The sequence below is a fragment of the Benincasa hispida genome, chromosome 8 (assembly GCF_027475165.1).
Source record: "Benincasa hispida cultivar pf3 chromosome 8, pf3_genome.v1.1, whole genome shotgun sequence".
NCBI classification, from domain to species: Eukaryota; Viridiplantae; Streptophyta; class Magnoliopsida; order Cucurbitales; family Cucurbitaceae; genus Benincasa; species Benincasa hispida.
Genome location: NC_143485.1, coordinates 43,332,465 through 43,354,647, shown reverse-complemented (window position 1 = coordinate 43,354,647; position 22,183 = coordinate 43,332,465). Strand labels below are relative to the sequence as shown.

Below are 22,183 nucleotides of genomic sequence, written 5' to 3'. Positions count from 1 at the left end.
AAACATCACATGTTCAGACACATATATACGACCACTAAAGACATCAAGACAAAGATAACCTTTATGGGACACACTATAACTAATGAATACACATTCTCTAGATTGAAATTGAAGTTTATGATCATTATAAGGCCGAAGAAAAGAGAAACACGCACACCAAAAGACTTTAGTAGGAAATAATTTGAAAGTTTGTTGTAGAGTTTAAAATATGGAGAGGAATTGTTGAGAACTTTTATTGGAAGGCGATTAATAATGTGAATTGCAGTTTTAAAAGCAAATGACCAATAATTTTAAGGTATGAAAGCAACTAGAAGAGACAAACTAACTTTAACAGCATGACGATTTTTTTGCTCAACGCTACCATTTTGTTGAGGGGTGTATGGACAAGAAATTTGATTTTGAATACCATGAGTAAGCATAATAGGAATTAAAGGTTTAAATTCAGTACCCTCATCAATTTGTAGAGCAACAATATTAGAATGAACTTGGTTTTCAACTATAGCTTTAAACTGTAAAAAGAAAGATAGAGTTTCACTCTTAGTTCGTATGAGGTAAATCCATGTGAATTTACTGTAGTCATCAACAAAAAGAAGAAATAACGAGCACCATTTATGGAGGTTATAGGAGAATACCCCACTATGTCTGAGTACACGAGCTGAAACGAATAAACAGAGGAAGAATAGGACATTGAAAACAGTAAGCAATGGCTTTTTGCCATTTAACATGCATTACAAAAAGGAAAAGACCTGGAACTCGGTTTGACATGGCAAAGACTCAAGACAGATTTAACAACTAGAACAGACAGATGACCAAGCCTATGATGCCAAATTTCAGGATCATGTAGCGCTGAGAGCAAAGTAGTTGGTGTTGAAGAGGTTGAAGACACACGTGGAACAACATCAGATATCAAAAGCTTATAGAGACCACGATCAAGGTGCCCCTGGAGCAGAACCTTCTTGGAGATTTGGTCATTCACAAGAAAGTAAGTAGGATGAAACTCAACAAAATCCATATTATGAAAATAAAATTTAGCTATGCTTATTAATTTATGGGAAATAGTGAAGACATGAATAACAAACTTAAGATGAAGAGGACTAGAAGACAATTTAGAAGAAACAGATACATAACCAACATTAAACATTAGAATATGCTTACCATTGCCTACAACAACTTGCTCATGTCTATTATAAGGGAGATGATGGTGAAGAGTTGTGAGATTAGGTGTGGAAGATGTTGGATTTTATGTCCTAAAACTCGTAGTTTGTAAACAATAAACTTATTCTGAAATTCAATAAAGTTATTATTGAAGTTTGATTCAATAAAGTTATTGAATTTATGAATTGCTTATTTCGTTTTAGAAATACATCCAATAAACTAACATATCCATGACTATTATATGGGTACTTGAACTTTATATGGAGACATAAAAGTGGATCAAGTTCAAGTAAATAGTCAAAATGATCTATAGTAGACGAATAAGATTGGGTGCCTTATTCTGATAACACTATCAGATGCGACCCACTCTGTAGTTGTTACAAAGAATTGTAAAGTGCCACAAATGAAGCGATCTTGATTCGTTCATGTAGTGATATGAAGAGTGAGGGCGTCCTGTGCAATGAGTTTGCATCGGACCAAGAAATAAGTCACTCTTACTTTATAACATTATTTACTGTTTAAGACTGACTATTTTATAGCGATGACCTAGGTAACTTAACCTTAATCCTGAGCTAATTATGAACTCCTGTTTATTTGAGATAATCCTTTGATCTGCATAGGTGAGAGTAGTCCAATAATACTGCTAAATAAGCCTCCCATTTTGAGGATAAGACCGGGTAGATAGCTGAGAAGATAGGGTGCAAAATGGAATTCATGCCTACTTGATTTAGGGATAGGAGGGAGGTTGTTCTCTTAAGTGTTGAATCCAGGTCTTGAACAAGGGCCTTACCCTCTCATTGGCCCGAGAGGGATCCGATTTAGTGATTGGATCACAAATCAATTGTTCTTTAAAGGATTAGTGGAACTTAAGAAGCAAGACGTAATTTCGGGGGTAAAACAGCATTTGACCCAACCATTATTACGAACAACCTATGAAGGGTCAATTTACTGATTATGGTTAAATCAAGTGGACACAAATATATCTATAGTGAAGAGAGTGCAACTATTGAGCTATAATGGTGTGACTCGATAGTTAACCAATATTGACTAATTCGGTCTAAAGAGTTTTAGTCAATTAATCTCAAATTATTGGAGCTCATGATCTGTAGGTCCATAAGTTCCTTTTACTAGCTCGTATAACATGAACACCTTGAATTAGTAAATTGAGTGAATTTGGAATGATATCAATTTGAAGTGTTCAAATTTAATTTCAATTTGAAATGTTCAAATTGAATTTTCAAATTGAATTTAGGGTTTGAATTTGAATAGTTCAAATTCAAATTAGGGTTTGTATAATTATATTCGATATAATTAGTTAACGTTTAATTTATCAAAATTCAACGAAATTGGAGAGTTTCTAATATTTAAATGTTGATTTAAATATTAATTACATGAATAGGATTCATGTTTAAAATTAGGTATGTGATTAATTTAATATTTGATATTAAATTATTATTTAATTAATTAAATATCTTTAATTAATTAAAATCAAATTAATTTTCAATTTAATATTTTGAGTTTAATTAATTTAGAATTAATTAAATTAAATTTTAGTTAATTTTATAATTAAATAAAATTAGAAATTAAATTGTTAGTGGAAACATCCAAATTTCTCTTAGTAAGAGGTGGATTCTTCCAATTCACACATATTCTCCATTAATTCCATGCAATTGAAGTGACATCTTCAAAGGTATGTGTTGAAACCCTCCTAATCCCTATGAACATGCTTATTTTGATGTCAAAATTAAGTAATTAGAATGCTCACATACATCTAAGAGAATATCCCAAGAGGTCACCCAACATAAGATTGCTCTAAGCTAAGCACGCTTAACTTTGAAGTTTTTATGATTGAGCCACCGAAAAGGAAGATACACCTTGTTGATATAGGTAGTAACTTTCAATTCTTTTAAGTATTTCTTAACCATACTTTCATGTTTTCAGGATCCCTCTCATTCAAATGTGATACTGTACCCTTCCTGAACTTGGGTTATTAGAGTGGCGATGGCTAAAACGAGTTAAAGAGAGCTTGGGGTTGAGATTTGGAGGGAGGTTGGTATGCAGGGTTATTCTTGTTATAACACATATAAGCTGTGGGGCCTAATTTGCCACGAATTTGGCATTGAAGATGAGTTGAGTGTGGAGGTCAATATGAAGGAGGAAATTGCTCACAAGCAGGACTAGAGTAAACAAAAGATTGGTGTGGAAAGGGGGGCATATGATTGGCAAAATGGGGAGAGGAACCAGGAGAAGCAAAGTTACCTAAAGGAGGCTTACCTGGGGAAGGAGGACGTTGATTGAAGGGTCTTTTAGCTGGAGAGAGGGAAAAACTTGCGAGGTTAGCTTAAACCATATTGAGCTGATCTACAAACGTTTGTTTTTCCATCCGAGCATCATAAGCCAATAAGAGACTCCTAACATCAGCTAAGGGTGGGCAACGACAAGTCCTATTATGAATGCTTGTGATGAAAGCATTATACTCAAAATCTAAGCCTTCCAATATATATCCAAGATGATCACAATAAGAAAGAGACTCCCCAATTGCAACGGATCAGCAATACAAACAGAGAGTCCATCCTTCTTCATCCATTGAAGCTGAGAATGGAGACTCATGATCTGGGATGTAGAAGTTGATTCATAAACCCTTTTAAGAGTATCCCAGATTTCGAAAGCAGTCAAGCAACCAACAATTTCAGCAAGCTTATCTACACTCAAGGAGGAGTACAACCAACTCATGATCGTGCGATTGAACCGTTGCCAAACCATAAAGTCAGGATTCACCTGAGTGCAGAGCTTATCAAGATACTGAAGTGGTGTTGGAATGGAGCCATCAATAAACCCTTGAACATCATAAGCGATGATAAAATTAAAAAGTTGACTTTTCCAAATGAGGTCATTCAAATAAGTGAGTTTGATAGACAGTGGTTGAGAAAGAGAGGGGAACGAACTGGTATATTGCAGTGGTAGAGGCAAGAGATTTAATGGCTAAGTAGCCGGATAAGGGAATAAGCCGTTGGTAGGTTAAAAGGCATGAAGACCTGGATTGATAGGAAAGTTAGGGTTTATTGGGGGGGGGGGGGGGGGATGAAGTTAGGGAGGACGAGCTTGGGCAATGGGTGGAGTGAGGGGCAGGGTTTGATTTTGACTGGTAGTAGGTTGTACGATTGGTGAATTTTGTGGCAGGGATGATGTAGACTGTTGCAATATAATTGGTAAAATGGTGGAGGATATTGTTGACAAAATCGTTGGAAAGGATGTTGAAGGTAACGTGAAAGATGATGCCATTGGACAGAAAAAAAAAAAAAAAAAAAAAAAAAAAAAAAAAGAAGAAGAAGAGAATCTTAGCTTTGATACCACAAAGTAATATTTGGATATTGATAATAATTCTCTCTGTATGTTTATAAAGGTAGAGTACTCATTGTTATATAGAAAATTAGGAGAACACATGTTCAATATAGATTGATGTAAAGATAACAAACAAAATGTAGAAGAATACAAAAGGGCAGAACAGTAAAATACAAGAAATGAATGGAAAATCTTCTATTAGTTATGGTGATAATAATTTTGAGCCAGCTCGAACTTACTATTCATTAGAAAAAGTATTTTTAAGTACTTAAACAAAATTAATCCAACCAAACTCTTTTAAATATGGGTAGTAAAATTTTTTTGCTATCCAACCACTAGAGACGTATTCTCCGCAATTTTATGTTGTCCTTCCTTATTTGCTATATGTCACGTGTCCTAATAAAATTGAGGTCAAACCGAAGTTGTGTAAGAGTGATGAGTTGAGTGAATGATGAATTGAAAACCAAATGGTTGGTGGGTGCCCCCACAAGACCTTATCTTGATTTATCCTCCAAGAAGCAACCCACCCATTATAAAAGCTTATATTACTAAAAGTAGCACCAACAAATATTAAAGAAGATAATGTGAAAAAAAAGAAAATAATAATAATCCTAAAGAAAGCCTTCTTCTCTTCTGTTCACTCTAGTTGCTTTTGAATGGACAAAAAACGAATATGCTTAGCCAACGGTTCATAATAAAATTGTACAAACAAAAAAAGGTTTAGTTTTATTGGCATTTTGCTAAGCAAAGACAGCCTAAAGAACGGTGCTTTTGTTTTTCTTGCGGTCCGCCATGGAGGATGGACTTAGTGGATATATATTATATATACACTTTCCATAACTCACTTATTATTAAATTCACATTTACGTTTTTAAATGGTTAAAAAAATATAATTCTTTTTTTAAGTCTCCTAGTTTTAAAGAATAAATATGTGTGGTTCTTGAATTTTTAAATTGTACATTTTTAATCTTTCAATTTTTTAAAATAGGTATATTTAGTTTGTGAATTTCCAAAAAAAGTAATTTTTTAGTTCTCGAGGCTTAAGATGAGTTTAAAAGGCCCGTAAAGTTTTTTTTTTTTTTATTACAATGTAAATTTTAAAAATTAATTTAAAGAGAATAGACAATTTTTTAAAAATCAATTTTCTAGTTTAAATAATAAAAAAATATTACAGAGATATTCTAAACCCATTTTTAAAAATTTAGAGACTACAAATGAACATTTTGAAAATTTATAGATCAAATATATGTATTTTAAGAACTCGAGAAATAAATGTACATTTTGAAACTAAGGAATCAAACACACATATTTTTCAAAACTCAAAGACTAAATAGATGACTTTTCTAAAGAAAACAAAGGAAGAAGAGGAATGAAAAATGATCTAATATATGTGAAAATTAATGTAGTAATGATTTTAACAAAATGTCTAAATTGACTCACTTTCATAGACTAATATTATCATTGATACAATGTGACGGGAGAATGATCATTGGCATGATTAGATTGGGTTATTTGAGATTATTTGAGAAATCTTATTATTGAAGCAAGATACCGAACTATGAAAGGATTTTACAATGTTTTAATCCCGGAGATGAACATCAATTCTAAAAGGATTATGAATGGCTTGTTCATATCAATCATCCTTATATAATTGTCGAGTTGAGTAGGGACAGATTGAGTATGGGTCCAGATGGGCTCGATCCCCCTCAACGTTATTCTCTTCAATCTTATATATATATATATATATATATATATATATATATAATATGAAAACGACTAGTTAGACTAGCGGTAAATTTACTTTTTAGCCCCTTTTAGACTCAAGTCCAAGTCTTATTCTTTACATTTATTTTTATTAAATTATATAAAGTTCCTCATCAACGAAATTTCTGGATACGCCAGTGGAGTTGAGTGTGGACATAATATGGTTGTTTCATAGAGAGAACAAGAACCTCAAATTTGAGGTTACGAAATAACACATTAACGTTTATCAAACAAAATCTCATTGGTGATGTAATTTGACACATTTATAATTACCTGACTTATAATAATTTAGAATTTTGTTTAATATAATAACTAATCTAGAATTTAAATTGATACCATTTCTAAATTTTAGAAGGATAAATTAATAATCAAATAGATACTAAAATTAAAAAATACACTAAATTTAATTACTCACAACAAAACTACAAGTACATTATTTAAAATAAAATTGAAGCTTTAAAAAGTGGAAAGCAAGAGATTCTCCTACTTTATGAATATATATATATGGTAAAACCCAAACAATCTCAAAAGTGGTGGTCACCAAATATCTATTTATTTTTGGGCATAGGTTCAATGAAGCTGGTTGGGTTCTTGAATTGAAGCATTGTTGGGAATTGACAAGTTGGGTGTTGACTAATTGGTAAAAGGTAAAAACTAAAAAGTAAAAAGGGGCAAATTTGCAAAGTAAAATATTGTAAAACAAATGTCTTTCTTTCTTTCTTCTACATGTGATGTGATATTGTTATTTAATGCTTTGTCCCACTCATCTCACCTTGGGCTATGTGTAAACATTTTGAACCATATATTGTTGATTTGATACCCCTAATTCCCCCATTCTTTCTTTTTCCCTATCCTTTTACTTTCCTAGGTTTTTTTTTTTTTTTTTTTTTTTTCTTAATTAATATTTTTACTTTAAAAAATCTCATCCAAATAATTTCAATCCAATTAGCTTGTGCACCAGTCGATTGATATCGATTTAAAGAGAAAATCGACACCAAAAATTGACTAAGAAAAGGTTGGTCAATCGGTTTTGTTTCTATCTCTTTTTCAAGCAAAACCAAAATGAATGAAAATAAATGATGAATTTTATTGTTAGGTTAATATAATTTGTAACACTTTTTTTTTAATTTAAAACCATCATTTTTTATGAAAAAAATTCAAATCAATCATGTAATGGGCTTGAAATTTAGACCGCATAAAAAAAAATCAATATTAAGGCAATAGGTTTGGACTTGGGTTGATACTAGTAGGCTATTTTATACTTAGTTTTTAGGAAAAAAATTTTAAAAAATAATATTCATATATATATATATATATATATATATATATATATTGATCGATCGATTTTCCATTTTTTTTTAATATGAAAATAAGAAATCGATCGACCGAGTCCTAGCCTCGATTGACCTCAATTTGGTTGGTTTCGATCGATCGGATCGATTTTCGGTGCCTTTATGTTCACCACTAATTTAATGTAGCTTAATAACTAATCAATACGATTGGAATTATAAGATTGGAAGTATTTCTCATTTATCATCTTCTTCTACTAATGTTTTTATCGTTTTTAAGAGAAGTTGTAATGAAATGTGATTAAGAAAAAAAAACTCTTGAAGCATGAGAATAGTTTACTCTTGTGAATTTTGAGCAACTCAAAATTTTTGCCGTAAATAGAAATTTAATATTGTGAAGTTGTATTAAACCACTTAAATATTTATTTCTATAATCATTGAAATATACTATGACATCAACTTGGTGGAGAAAAAGTACTAAAAAAAGAATAGAAAAAAAACACAAGGACATATTATTTAATTCGAAAGCTAGATTGGATTTAATAATATGAAAGCTCGTGGTAATACCATATCAAATATAAACTTGCACTTTTATATTTACGTGTATTAATAATAATCTTACACTTCCACTTGGAGAAATTTCAAGTTATTTTATAAGTAATCTATTTTTAGATTTCATTTGATAATTAATTGATTTTTTATTTTTAAAAAAATTAAACTTATAAATACTACTTTCACATACGAGTTCTTAGTTTTGTTGTATACTTTTTAATAACTTTTTCAAAATTCAAATCAAGTTTTAAAAATCAAAAGAAAAAAATATTTTGTCGGTATGTCTTGAATTTGTTAACTGGCAACGCCTCAAAACCTATTTAGAAATCGTATTTAACATATTTGCTTTTTTGTGGTTATTTATGATATCTCCCTAGGGTCTAAAGTAGTGCGCTATATAAACTCTAACTCTAGAGAAGTCATTTGTATATTCAGAAGACACTCTCTAATAATATTGTTCTCTATGCTCTGTGGACGTTGCTAACACACTGTTAGTGAATCATGTATATCTATGAGTTGATTATTTTTATGTTTTTTAATTTTTTAATTGTCAATTTCGTAACACATTTAAAAAAAAATTCTAAATTTGATTAGGAATTCAAATATTTTCTTTAGTATTATAAATTTATTTTTAAAAATTAACTTTCATCAATCAAGTGAGTCTTGAATTAGTGGCAGGGACGGAGGTTCAATTCCCCATCCCTTAGTTATTGTACTAAAAAAAAATAACTTTCATCTAAATCTTTTTATTTTTAATTTAAAACAATAGATAAGGAACAATATAAGAAATAATGACCAATTTTGAAAGGTTTATTTTACAAGGAAATGGTAACAAAAAAGCATCAAATACAAGTACATTTCTTTTTAATATATATGTTATATATATATAAAAGAAACAATAAACAAGAAAAGAAAGTAATCTTTATTTGCAAAAATCCTGTTATCTTCTCTTGTTCATATTTTAATAAAGAAATGGTGATAATAATAATAAGTTAATAACTGATAAATTGGACAACAAGAAAATACACACAAAAATTAAAAAAAAAAACATGAACAGCCAACCAGAAAATGCCACGTATCGCATTTAAAACACCGACTTCCACAGCCATTCCATGATTGTCATCGCCGCATTATATATATAGACGGAACCAAAATCCTCACCACACCACTTGTCTTTTGATATTGTTGTTTAATTTCGGTGCGTCTCGTTTCTTTTCCCCTTTTTTCTTCTCCTCCGATGCCGATGCCGGCCGACGGAGCCGCCGTGATGGATGCCGCCGGCGTCACCAAGGAATTCATGTTGTTTGGAGTCAGAGTCGTGGTGGACCCGATGAGGAAGAGCGTTAGTATGAACAATCTCTCTCAGTATGAGCATCCTCTCGAAGCTTCCATTGATGACAATAGCCGTAACAGTAAGATCACTGTCTCTGCCGCTGATAGGAAGGAAGATTCCGCTGCTGGTTACGCTTCTGCGGATGATGCCGTTCCCAATTCCGGTGGGAATCGCGAGCGTGAACGCAAGCGAGGTTTGATGTTTCTCTGTTTTTTCTTGTCCTTTCTTTGAATTGGTGTTTATCAAGTGATTTTTAGATACGATTTGTAGAGAGAAGGATGTGTTTGAGTAGTTGTGTAAATGACTGAAGTCGGCGAGTTTTTCACTTGATAGGTTATTGGGGATTTTTATTAGGTTTTATTTTGGAAGCTTGTAGATTAGTTCAGTTTATTCGGAATTTTGAGTTGTTAATGTTTGGGGATGATTTCCAGGTGTACCGTGGACGGAGGAAGAACACAAGCTTTTCTTGCTGGGATTGCAGAAAGTGGGGAAAGGAGATTGGAGAGGAATTTCGAGGAATTTTGTTAAGACTCGAACCCCAACTCAGGTTGCTAGCCACGCCCAAAAATACTTTCTACGCCGAAGCAACCTCAATCGTCGCCGCCGTAGATCCAGCCTCTTTGATATCACCACTGATACGGTAACTGTCATCTTTACTAAATTCATAACTGATATCACCACTGATATGGATGGATTGGTTTTTTCAAGTATTCTGCATTCTGTTGTTTCATTCTGTAAGGTTGCAAATCTTGATTTCAAGTCGTAATAGTGAATTCATTTGGGTGGGGGCTAACTAGGATTTTGACCTACTGGTTCATGAGCTTATTTATCCCGTGGTAGGTAGTGAAGTTTCATGACCTATCCCCTTTCTGAGTTTCCTTCCCTGTTCTAGCTTTTCTTGACCAACCTTCAAAAAGATGAGAAAACCACCAATTATTGCAGTAAAGGGATAGGCAAAACCAAACAAGACGATATGATGAATGGTTCCGGCGATGTTGGACATGTTTGGAAGTGATTTTGAAATGTTTCAAAATCACTCACAAATATATCTTTAATCATTCAAAACCAATTTAATCATTCAAAATCAATTTAACGTTTGATTGTACATTTTTAAATGTGATTTTCTATTGAAAGATTTTCTATTGAAATAGGTTTTGGAGTGATTTTAGTCATTTCACAATTAGTCCCACATATGCCCGCAATAATAGAATACTTCAATAAGTGTAAGTTGGATACGATCCTAACCTGTAATTCCTTTTCTGGGTTCATTAGGTAAAAGTGGCTGCTGAGGAAGAGCAAATTCAAGTTCAACATAATTCCTCCCAATTGCAATCCTTGTTGCCACCTCCACCACCTGACACTTGTACCATAAATGGATATCATCCTGTGATGCCAACCTTTCCTTTGTCTGTTTGCCCTGCAATTTTACCTGTACCAATTCCAATGGAAAACCCCACACTGAGGCATGAAAACCTGGAGACTGATACATCATCAAAGCAACTCCATCCTCTTGCTGCTGAAGTTTTACCACTCAGTGCAACCACACCTGAGTTTAACTTGAATTTGAAATCGACATTAAACTCGGGAGCTCTTTCTCTTAACCTTGCTTTGCCTTCAGACTCGTCCAATTCGTCAATGAAACACCCTGCTTTTCAAGGAATTTCAAGTATCAACAGTGGGGATAACATTATCAGTGTTGCTTAAAATCACTTTGTTGGCTTGAATGGTATATTTTAGTGATCTGGAACTGGAAGGCAAAGCGATTAGGTAATTAACTTCGGTTGTTTGTCGTATGTACATCCCTCCCCACCCCCAAGTAAAAAAAAGAAAAAAAGGAAAAAAAAATTTTAGAGAACTGCCATGGCTTCTTGTTTTCTTTGTTTATGACGCCTTTACCTTTGGATTCTTCTTCATTTCATTTGGTGTTTGCTTGTACAACTGAACCTAACAAGCAGTCTCTGCTCACTTCTGCTTAATGATAAGACAACTTGGTTTCTTCGATATCTTTTTGTGGCCTTCCTGTGTTTTGCTTTTGAGTATGAAAAATATCAAGTTTTGATGAGGGATATGGTGATGTAGCTACCTCATATTTCTCCATCTTTGAATAGAAGATTAGGTTCTTGCATCTTGTGATTGAGGATAGCATTTCATCCTCTATTGTGGGTCAAGGTGGTTGTACTGTTATTTTGATATTGATCATACTCTTGATTTCAATATTATCTGGTGGACTTTATTTGCAACTGGCTCAGAATTCCATTTATAGCTTTGGTAACTACTTACATCGTCTTTGATTAACTACTTTAGGAAATACTCAATATTTTTTTTTATGTCAAATGATCCAAATTTAAGAAATAAAAATGTCAAATGACCTTTCATTGAAACATTCGCGCATGCGAAATGACCTCTCGCTCTCTTGGTCTCTCACTCGCTTGTTCGCTCTCTCACATCACTCTCCTCCCTTATAGATTTGTTGTCTCGTTCAATCTCGTTCTTGCTCTCATTGTCTCGTTCACTCTCGCTCTTGTCCGTCCTCTGTGGTCTTGCTCTACTTGAAGGTGGTCGCATTGGAGTTATCCATGTGGTGTAGCACTGGGAAGGTGTGGCTGTCTTCGATCTAGAAGGAGGAGGAGGAGATGCGATATGGAGAAGAAAGAAAAAAATAAAGAGAAGAAAAAAAGAGAGGAGATGCGATCGGGAGCGAAAAGAAAAGAAAAGGAAAAAAAAAGAGCAATAACATAAATTTACTTATATGTGACATGAGTAGAAGATCGTTTGACATTTTTTTTTAGAAAATTTGATTCATTTGATATTTTAGACCTTAATTCAAGTTTCAAACAAGGAAGTATGTAATGCTTTTAAACAAAATTATCTCATCTAAACAAAATTCAACCCAATCGTGTAATATTCAAAAAATTCAACCCAATCGTGTAATATTCAAGCATGTGAAGGTCATTTGAATTTTGTTAATTAGTTTAGATGAGATAATTTTGTTTAAAACCATCCCATGCTTTGTTGTTTGGAATTTGAACTAGGGTTGTTCAAGTCCAAACCTAAAATTAGTATCTTTAATTGTAATTTTTCCCATTCAAGACCCTTTTTTAGTAAGCGTGTCATTTTATCTTTTACTTTGACTATAAATATTCTTAAATGACAAAACATACATGTGTCAAATAATATTTGACTTCATTTTTCTCACTATTTGATGTAGGTAGATTTGAATTACACATCTTTTAGTTGTTAATACATCTAATCAAGCTGAATTTACTTTAGCCAATATTTGATTTCTCATGATCACATATTTTTCTTTTTCTGTTTTATTTATTTTTCAAAATCAACAAAAGGTAGGGTAGAAATTTAAATTTTTGATCTTCTAGTGAAGAATATATCAAGACAATCGATTGAGTCGTCAACTATTCGTCTATATTTTCTAGAATGATCTAATTTTAAAATTTTTAATAGATTGAAAATTGAAAGTAGAAATCAAATTGAAAATTTTAAAAGATTTTTTTTTTTTTTTTTTTTTTTTTTTTTTTTTTTTAAAGATGGGACAGAGAAGGTAAAGTGTTTGGGAATGAAGTGTTTTTGTGTGGGACAGAGAAATCAGTTCCATGAGGATTTGGTGGGGTCCATTTCAGGATCCGGATTACATTATTTCCATCCATTATTGCTCTCTCCTGGCCCCACTTTTTTCTTTTTTCAAACGAATAAATCTATTCCTTTTCACCCGTTTAATTTTTTTTATTGTTATTAAAAAAATATATTATTTATTTTGTTTACTTCCATGTACATTCTATTTTAATTTCTTTACTTTTAAATGTCCAATTATATAGTTTCTATTCAGTAATAATTTAGGTTTTGGTTGAGTTTTGATATTAAGTCAATATTTTTTCAATTTCTTAATATGGTTTTCATCATTCTTATGTAAAAATTGAATTTTTAGAAAAATACTAAAAAAATAAAATTTTGAAATCTTTGTAGTTTTCAAAATTTAGCTTGATTTTTTAAAATATTGATAAAAAACAGATAACAAACCAAGAAATCTAGATGTGAAATAAATAATTATAGACTTAATTTTCGAAAAATAAAAATAAAAAAATCAAATAGTTATCAAACAAAATCATAGTTAATTTATGGTTTTTTTTTTTCTTTTTAAATTAGTCATCAAACACTCTTGTTTACAAATTTGTGAAAATATATTTACATATATTATATTTTTTTTCTGGTATAAATTTAAGATTTATGAGGTATTATAACTTTTTTTTTCCTTATTTAATTCAAAAATTCTACTACATGTCTACATCTTCTCGGATAGGGAATCCACTCGACTAACTTACTAGAAGAAAAGAGCTTAAAATATTTTCTGTTTAAATTGAGTGGAAAATAAATTATATCTTTTAGTTCAAAATGAGGGGTGACAAAAGTTATTATTCAACATTAAACTATTCTTTCAGGTACGGTGGACGAAAATATTAAATCATATGTCGGTTGAATTAAATTCATTTTGTTTTTTCATCAAAATCATTAAATATTTTATTTAATTATTTTCATGTATCTTTAATACTTACTCTCTTATTCTAATAGTTGAATAAGTCATTTTAGAAAATGTACAACAATATTTTATTGGATTGTTGTCAAATATAGCAAAAAGAACAAAAATATTTACAAATATAGTAAAATGTCATTGTTTATCCATGATCAGTCTTAATAGACATTGATATATGTCTATCCGTATCTATCATTGATACTATAACATTTTGCTATATTTATAATTATTTCCATTTAAAACTATTACCTTATTTGATTTCTTTTTAATATGAATATTACAAATTTACAATAAAATATAATTCTTTCATAATATTAAATTTTAAGTACTTTATCAACCAATATATTGAGGATAGTTAAAACTTGTACTAAAATAAGTGTAAGGAGTATTTTTTTCAAAAAAAAAAAAAAAAAAAAAATACCATTTTACATAATATAAATATTTATTGAAGGCACATGCAAATATATATATGTGAATAATTAAAGTGGAATCTAATTCCCATGCACATTAATTTGAAAACTTTATATAGCTTGATAAATTAAGACCCATAGTGTTCTTTTCTTGAATGCTTAGCTCTATCTGTTTAGGTACTAATGATTCTCAACAAAAGGGGATGTCATTGCTACATGGTTGCTCAAAACTTGGACAACACTCAAAAGTTAAGTATCTCTTTTGGGACTTTCCATTTAAACAATCTAATTTAGAATTAAACACATCAAGAAAGGGAAAAAGAAAATGAAAACTAAAATTCAACATTTATGAATCATATGGTTTTTTTTTTAGTTCCATAAATTTGAAGGTATTGTTATTATCCAAAATTTAAAGTATACTATATTCAAGCTCATATATATTATAATTATAAGTATTAATTACCATTGTCATACATTATCATACTATAATGAATAAATGCTAAATTATACAAAATAATTTTGAACTTTAGTTTTTGTTTAAAAAATGCTTTTATTTTTTTTTGCAAGTTTCAATAATGCCCTTCGTCATTCAAAATGTTTAAAAAATATCTCGGAATAAAAATCTCAAAGAGGGAAAGTGGATGTGGTTTTTTTTAAAAAAAAATATATATATGGATTGGAAATCGAACTCTGACCTCGAAGTTAATAGTATATACTTGATGTCAGTTGAACTACGCTCATTTTGACACAAAAAAAAAAAAAAGAAAGAAAGATTCAACTGACTCGTTGTAGACTACCAATAATAATACATGAATAGGAGGGGTTTTTTTTTTTTTCTAAGTCTCATGCTCCACATTCCCCTACACTCCAAAAAAATAAATTTTCGATAAATTTTTCAAAAAAATTAATTATCACATACTTATTTTTTAGTTGGTACAACTGGAGCAACCGAGGGTACTGTACCTAATTTTTTTCCTCTGTACAATCCAACCATAATTCATTTTAGTAAATGAAGTATTTACACTTTATCTTTTGGTACAGAGTATATGCCTCAATTAGTTGAACTAATTTATAATTAATTAAAATGACAACTTTTTTTATTGACACAAAAACCACACAAGAGATTAAGTACAAGTTGTACGGGCTACAACATCAAGACCTTCTTGAACCAAGAGACTACTAAGTCGAGACGGAAAAGGGAGAGAATCATTTAACTACAAATAATAGCACATAACCATTTATTTCAAAATAAAAGATGATATCCTTCATGGACCAATAACTAACTCGCCATCATTCATGTGCTCAAACAAGAAAACAAAAACTCACCATCATTCTTTTTCTTTACAATAAATGTCGGAGGTGAGAATTTGAACCTTTGACCTAAAAAAACTCGCCATTATTAATTACCGTTGACGAATATTCATGTTGGCTAGCTTATCATTATCGTTCATATAAGCATGATTAGTTAATTTAATTGTCAATTCATGAATAATCTAATAGATATCATAAAGCACTTATTACCTCATTTAAAACTTCAAAATCAACATATAATGAACCAGCACATGTAGAAATTAAAAATAAGTGATTAAATTCAAAGAAGATAGGGTTTATTTGGCCCAAACGGAAGCTATAGCTAATTTAGAACAGAGGAATTTGCTCTACGAAGGCGACTCTTGACCATTGAATACGGCTTCTTCATCGTCGATTGCTCAAAATCCTTCCTGTTCTTATGAACTTTCTCTATATACTCAGACGCCCAACCATCCACATTCGCCTCATCAAAATCGATCTCTTCGTGAATCACATTCGAAGAAGAAAGAGAAGAAGAAGAAGAAGACGATGAATACCTCGGCGATCCATGCCCGATTTGGAAACCGCCTCCGCCCGGCTTCGTCACGTAGATCGGCTTCGCTCGACTCTGCGGCTCCTGTAGCCGTCTACTTCCCGGAATCAGAGGCTTCGCCGCCAGATTTCCTCCCTCACGGCGTCTCGTGGTCGTAGATCCAGCGGTTGCTTGATTCGTCGTCTTAGCGAAAGAAATTGAACTCGAAAGCTTGATTAAATTCGCTACCAATAACATGGATTTCTCACAGAGCGATTCAGTGGATCTTGTTTCTTTACCGATCATGACTCTGGTAATTGTTGAATTTTTTGTTTGTTTGTTTTTTTTTATGTGTGTTTGTGATTTAGGGGAAAAGAGAGAATGATGATGGGGAATGAAGAAACAGAGACGGAAATTGGGTTGGGATTTATAATGTAATAAGCAGTAGTTGTTGAGGTTCTTTGCTTTAAAGGAGAGAGAGATTAGTGAATATTTAGGGTTTAATTAATTTTGATTAGAACTAATTAGAGGGAGATTCCATGTTCAAAATTTCAAAGAATAATTTGGGACTTTAGTTTCTTTTGCTAGTGGATAGATCCCTTTCTCACTTGGTGAGAACTACGGGAGGGAGGAGGATGAAGAAGAATCCATGGGAAACTCAGATATTTAGTTAACTTAATAATAATTAATAGCATATTTTTAAAAATAGAAAACTAGTGGAAACTATTTAAACAGTAAATTTTAATTTTTTGATAGAAGTTTTATTTTCGCTGTTTTTTTTCTATTTATTTTTTTATTACTGTGTAAATAATTTGACGTTTTTTTCTAAATTTAAATAAGATAAGGATCCATATATTGATGTCTAATAGAATAATTATTTTTTACTCCAAATTATATGAATACAAAATACTACTTTTCTTTCAAAATTATTGGAAATGATATTGAACAAAACTTAGAATAAGATCTATTATGGGTGTTCAAAAAATCCGGTGACCCGACCAACCTAGACTACCCAACCCAAACCGCAAGGGGTGGGTTGAGTTAGATTTTATTTTGGATTAGGTTGGGTTAACAATGTTAAAAAATATTAAATTCGGATTGGGTTAAGGGTTACCCCATTTCAGGGTCGACCCGACCCGACATATATATATATATATATATATAAGCAACAGAAAAAACAGTCAAATTATATATATATAAAATAATTAAAAAAAAAAAAAAAAAAAAACTGAATCGGCGGCCCAACCTAACCCAATCCGAAAATTTTGGGTTGGGTTGACCCTCCAAAAAAGAACATAGTTCATTATTTGTCCATCCGAATTTTTGGATTGGTCCATAAAAAATTTTCAACTCGACCCAATTCGGATTATGTACCCCCTTAATATCTATAATGAAAATTTAAACCTAAGCACCATCACATTACTCCCAGTCATGTCACATCCATTTTAGTTTAATTTTCATAAAGGAATTCAACTTGAAGAGAGCTTTGAAATATTTTTGAAAAATTATGGGATTTCTTAAACAGAAGATAAAGTTAGAAACTTTTATTTTTTTTTTTTTAAAAAAAAAAGGTTTGTGCCATGGCATGTATATATTACCTTCTCTATCCATCCTACCAAATTTTTATGATGAACAATTCCAATTTGGGAATTTGATGTAGAAACGTTTTTGGATATTTTGATTCGGTATACATATTTATTAGGGGTGGAAACGGTTCGATTCGGTTCGGTTTGGTGGTCAAACCGAACTGAACCGAATTTTTTAAAATGTGAAACCGAATTGAACCGATTTATTGGTTCAAACCGAACCGTATATATGCGGTTCGGTTCGGTTTCAAATTCGATTTTGGCATTTTTAAAAATCCGTGTTATATTCTTTTTTAATTAAAAACGGTTCGGTTCGGTTCGGTATTAAATTTGATTTTGTTCTTTAAATTAAAAGCGGTTCGGTTTTACTCCTTTTTTAAATATATATATATATATATATATATATATATATATATTAGTCAAAAACGGTTTGGGTCGGTTTCAAATTTGGTTTTCGAAAGCAAAACCGAACCGAATTAATTCGGTTTAAAAATTTCTTCAAATCTGATCGAACCGTATTTTTCGGCTTCACTAAGTTTTCGGTTCGATTTTTAGAAACTGTTCGGTTTTGCGATTTGAATGACCACCCCTAATATTTATGTATTTCTTTGGATATGTTTTTTCGGATGGTAAATTTTTGGTTATGTATTCAGTTTATTGAATAAGTTGTCAATGTTCAATGCGATTATCACTCAATTGATATACATATTTTTTCTTTTTGATATAATATATTAGTGTTTATTTGATGTGTAAAATTGAATTGAGTTCGGTTGATAATAATTATCTGGATTTATAGTGTACAACGAAGTTGATAATGATTGTCTTTGTTTAGGGATGCATTTGCATAGTTGATATGAGTTGATTAAGATTAATTATCTTCAATTATTAGATTTTATTTCCCTCTAATTTTAAATTTTGAAGTCAAAATATAATTAATTTGGAAAAGATAATTGAATTATGATTACTAGAGATTTTGAAAGGTTCTGAATTTGAAAAAAAAAATCAAAATTTATATATACATATACATATAACTAGGTCAAGTGGGATTTATTATAAAAGTTAAAAAAAAAAAAAAAAAAAAAAAAAAAAAAAAAAAAATCAACATTTTCACCCTAGGCCTAGACCCAGGCAAGACCCACTCTCAAACCCCCCTCTCTCTATAAATAATGATTGGGTGCAGCTTCCGCAACACCTAATCCATATGCTTTTTAAAAACTAAAAATGCCACATGGTAGTATTTTATTAGACTAAATTTTTCTCACTACAAGAATTTTGGGTTTGATCGTCGTTCATCTCGTGCAGATTCGTCAGATCTCCGATGTCGGTCAGCTCGTCGTTTGCTGTTCATTTTCCATCGTGCAAAGGTTTGCTCCAACTGTGCAGATTTCTACGACGAGCATTGGGATATTTGCCTAATATTCGTCAGATCTTCGGTTGTACAGGTTCCTCGCCGGTGTCGAATCTATAGATCTGCCCGTGGGCTTTTTCGACCCGGTTGTCTATTTGCCTAATCTACTCGTGGGTCTTCCAGTTCGATCATCGACGTGGTGATTTAGCTTTATTTGCCAGGTTCAGCGCTCGCCGGGGTTGTGCATTCACCAGATCAGTCAAGCTCTCCCGCAATCTGTCCTATTTGGATCTCTAAATTATGATGGAAGTTGCCTGGTTCTGGAGAACCGTCTCGTTCTTTTCAATGTACTGCTTTAATAGGCTCTCCAAAGTCTCAGCTCAGATCTATTCCAATCTTTGAGTTTCGACTCAGATCTGTTCAAGCTTGTGGGTTGAGTGAAACTCTTCACAATTATTTTATAGTCCATGCTTAAAATTAAATCTATTTTGAATGTTTTTTATTAGTGTATATATAACTTCAGTTCCTCTTAGGAAAGATTTTTTAAGTTGGAAAATGTATATATTTATATATACTGAAAGAGAGATATTCAACGAATCATAATAGTGATATTGAGAAACACTCCCAATATATCCTAGAGTACGTTATCGTGTCAGGTAATAAACTTTTGATGAATTTTCTTTTATACACTTTAATGTTTACTAATTTCTTTAATTATTTTACAGTACACGGGAGAAAAGATTTGAGAATGTTAAAAGATACAATTCTTCAAGGTTAAATTCTTCAAGCATTTATCAACCAACTCTTCAAGATATTGGTCAGTAAGAATGGGGTAATCTTATCGCAAATTTACAATTTTAGTTATTATTATTTTACCACTAAGAATTGATTTAAACGATTGTGATTTTTTTATTGTGTTCAGGTGAGAGGTTGAAGGAGAAAGAAGAAACATATTGTAAGGCAGTGTACGAGGGATATTTAATAATCCCCAATAGCATATCATTAATTGATGGCTCTGGTCAAATCCATCAAATGAATTGGAGTCCGTTTGTAACTGAAAAAATAGGTAACTCAAACAATCAAATAAATTAAAACTATTTTGGTAATTCATACTGAGACTCAATGCAAGATTGAGCAATCTATTGAAGGATATCTACTGCACTACAGGATATGAAGGTTTGGAGTCTTCTTTCTCTCTCTCTCTTTTTTTTAAAAACTTATTTATTTGTTTGTTTTTCATGTTAATTACTTTTTCTCGAATCATTTACTTTTTTTTTTGCTTGTATGTCTCTTTGTTAAGAGTGTGTGATTGTGATATGACATATTTCTGGATGTTTTATGCAGTTGATTCAACTGTAGGAAAAGGATACTTATTTGTTAGACTCTAGAGGACGTTACACTGACACAGTTGGCTAGAGAACAGTTCTTAAAGGTGTTCTATACTTCTATTTTAGTTACTTTCTAAACATTACTTCAAGTTTCTATTTTTAATTATTATTTTTATATTTATTTTTTATGAACTTTTAGTTAGGTTTTACATTGGCTAGGCTAATGATTAAATTGGGTTCTAAGTTTCCGTTATTGAATAAGTTAATTGTGAAAATCAATCAAGTATATATAAAATGCTCTAAATTTTTTTGTTCTTGTTGTAAAGGACTATTGGATTCTCCTAGCAGCAATTTAAGTAAAATTGTAGTTCTTGGGTCTTGTGGATTAGTTATGTGAGACTATGATCTTGAGATGACTTTCTATTTTTAAATTCAAGCTAAGATCTCTCTAGAATTATTATGATGATCTTGAGTGTTTCTTAATTTTTAAAGAAAAAAAAGAATGTTTTTTTATTTTTAATTTTATTGTTCTCTTCTACATATGATTTTCATTGTTCTCTTTTAGCATATGATTTTGATTTTTTATTTAGTTTGTACATTCCCTTCTAGCTACGATCGGTAGTTGCTTCTCCAGCACATTATCTTTTCCAAATTGTTCTCGAAAGATTCACTTTCTTGGCCTACACCCAAGTCCAAATGCGGCCTTTAATGGGCATTAAGTAAATGTTAATTATTGACCATCAGCTGCTGAAGTTAAAGTATTTTAGTATTTGGACAAAACTGGAAGTTGAATTAGTTGGTAAAGATTGAGTGACTCTTGTGTGATTCTTTCTTTTGACGTGATCATTGACACTTGCAATATTCTTTCTTTTGTTATCTGAGCATGGAGAGTTGTAGTTTTGAAGGAAACAAATTAGGGTCCATTCATATAGGCTTCTTGCTTGTCATTTCATTTCTACCATAGCAACTACTTGTCCTCATTTCTAAGATTTCAACCAAGTAATAGAATTTTGTACTACTCAACACATTTTAAGGTGTTTTTGGAGTACTTTAATTGGTAATTTTCTTAGAAATGTTTATAGGAAAGATTTCACATAAAAACAATACTTGAAAGTCATTTTAAACTCATTCATAATTACTATAAGGCTCACTTATATTTTATATCTTTAAATTACATGAGATTTCAATATTTTTTTTACATTATCATCATATTTTATGTTTGGCAAGCTTGCATTTATTTCTTATCTCACTAGTTTTTTCTGTTACTCTTCACTTAGGATAATATTATGTTATGTTTTTACTTATTTGTTCAAATTGTTGTTTTATCTACTTTGTAGGTGGGAGAATAGTCTTTAAGTTCCAAAAATTGGCATTAGAGAGACTTGAGAAGACATCATTGAACACTATTCATTTATCTTCAACTTATTTTTAGTCATTTTAACAATTTTGTAATTCATTTATTTTAAATTCTATTCTTATGTACAACTTAGCATGTATACTCTACTTGTTCAATGTAGAATATATATTTATATATACTTCATGGTTGATACATAAGGATTTGCTATCGAATCTATAGGGAGTTGATTTGGATGAAAAATATATTTTATCTTGGTTTTTTTTTTCTTTTTTGACTTATTGGGGATTTGCAAAAGAAATTAAGATTTTATTTTGTGCATGTATAGGTAAAAGAGAAATATTATTGATTTGCACA

At 31.2% G+C, this 22,183-nt stretch overlaps 1 protein-coding gene and 1 long non-coding RNA gene across 15 annotated transcripts; both read left to right on the top strand.

The window, feature by feature from the left end:
• The first annotated feature begins 9,159 nt into the window (after positions 1 to 9,159).
• LOC120083219 (transcription factor MYB1R1-like) lies at positions 9,160 to 11,436 on the top strand. Its single transcript, XM_039038878.2, has 3 exons — positions 9,160 to 9,628; positions 9,867 to 10,075; positions 10,708 to 11,436. The coding sequence occupies exons 1-3, from the start codon at positions 9,340 to 9,342 to the stop codon at positions 11,137 to 11,139; spliced, it is 930 nt and encodes a 309-aa protein (XP_038894806.1). The 5' UTR covers positions 9,160 to 9,339; the 3' UTR covers positions 11,140 to 11,436.
• Positions 11,437 to 15,945: 4,509 nt separating this feature from the next.
• LOC150034608 (uncharacterized) lies at positions 15,946 to 22,005 on the top strand. Of its 14 annotated transcripts, none has more exons than XR_016531246.1 (7): positions 15,968 to 16,523; positions 19,099 to 19,160; positions 19,239 to 19,572; positions 19,870 to 19,961; positions 20,067 to 20,210; positions 20,489 to 20,576; positions 21,810 to 22,005. It is a non-coding gene; the product is annotated as an uncharacterized LOC150034608 (long non-coding RNA). The 14 variants fall into 14 exon arrangements; XR_016531241.1 differs by having other exon boundaries at positions 15,985 to 16,523; positions 20,067 to 20,320; XR_016531243.1 differs by having other exon boundaries at positions 16,000 to 16,523; positions 19,239 to 19,576; positions 20,067 to 20,320.
• The last annotated feature ends 178 nt before the right edge of the window (positions 22,006 to 22,183 follow it).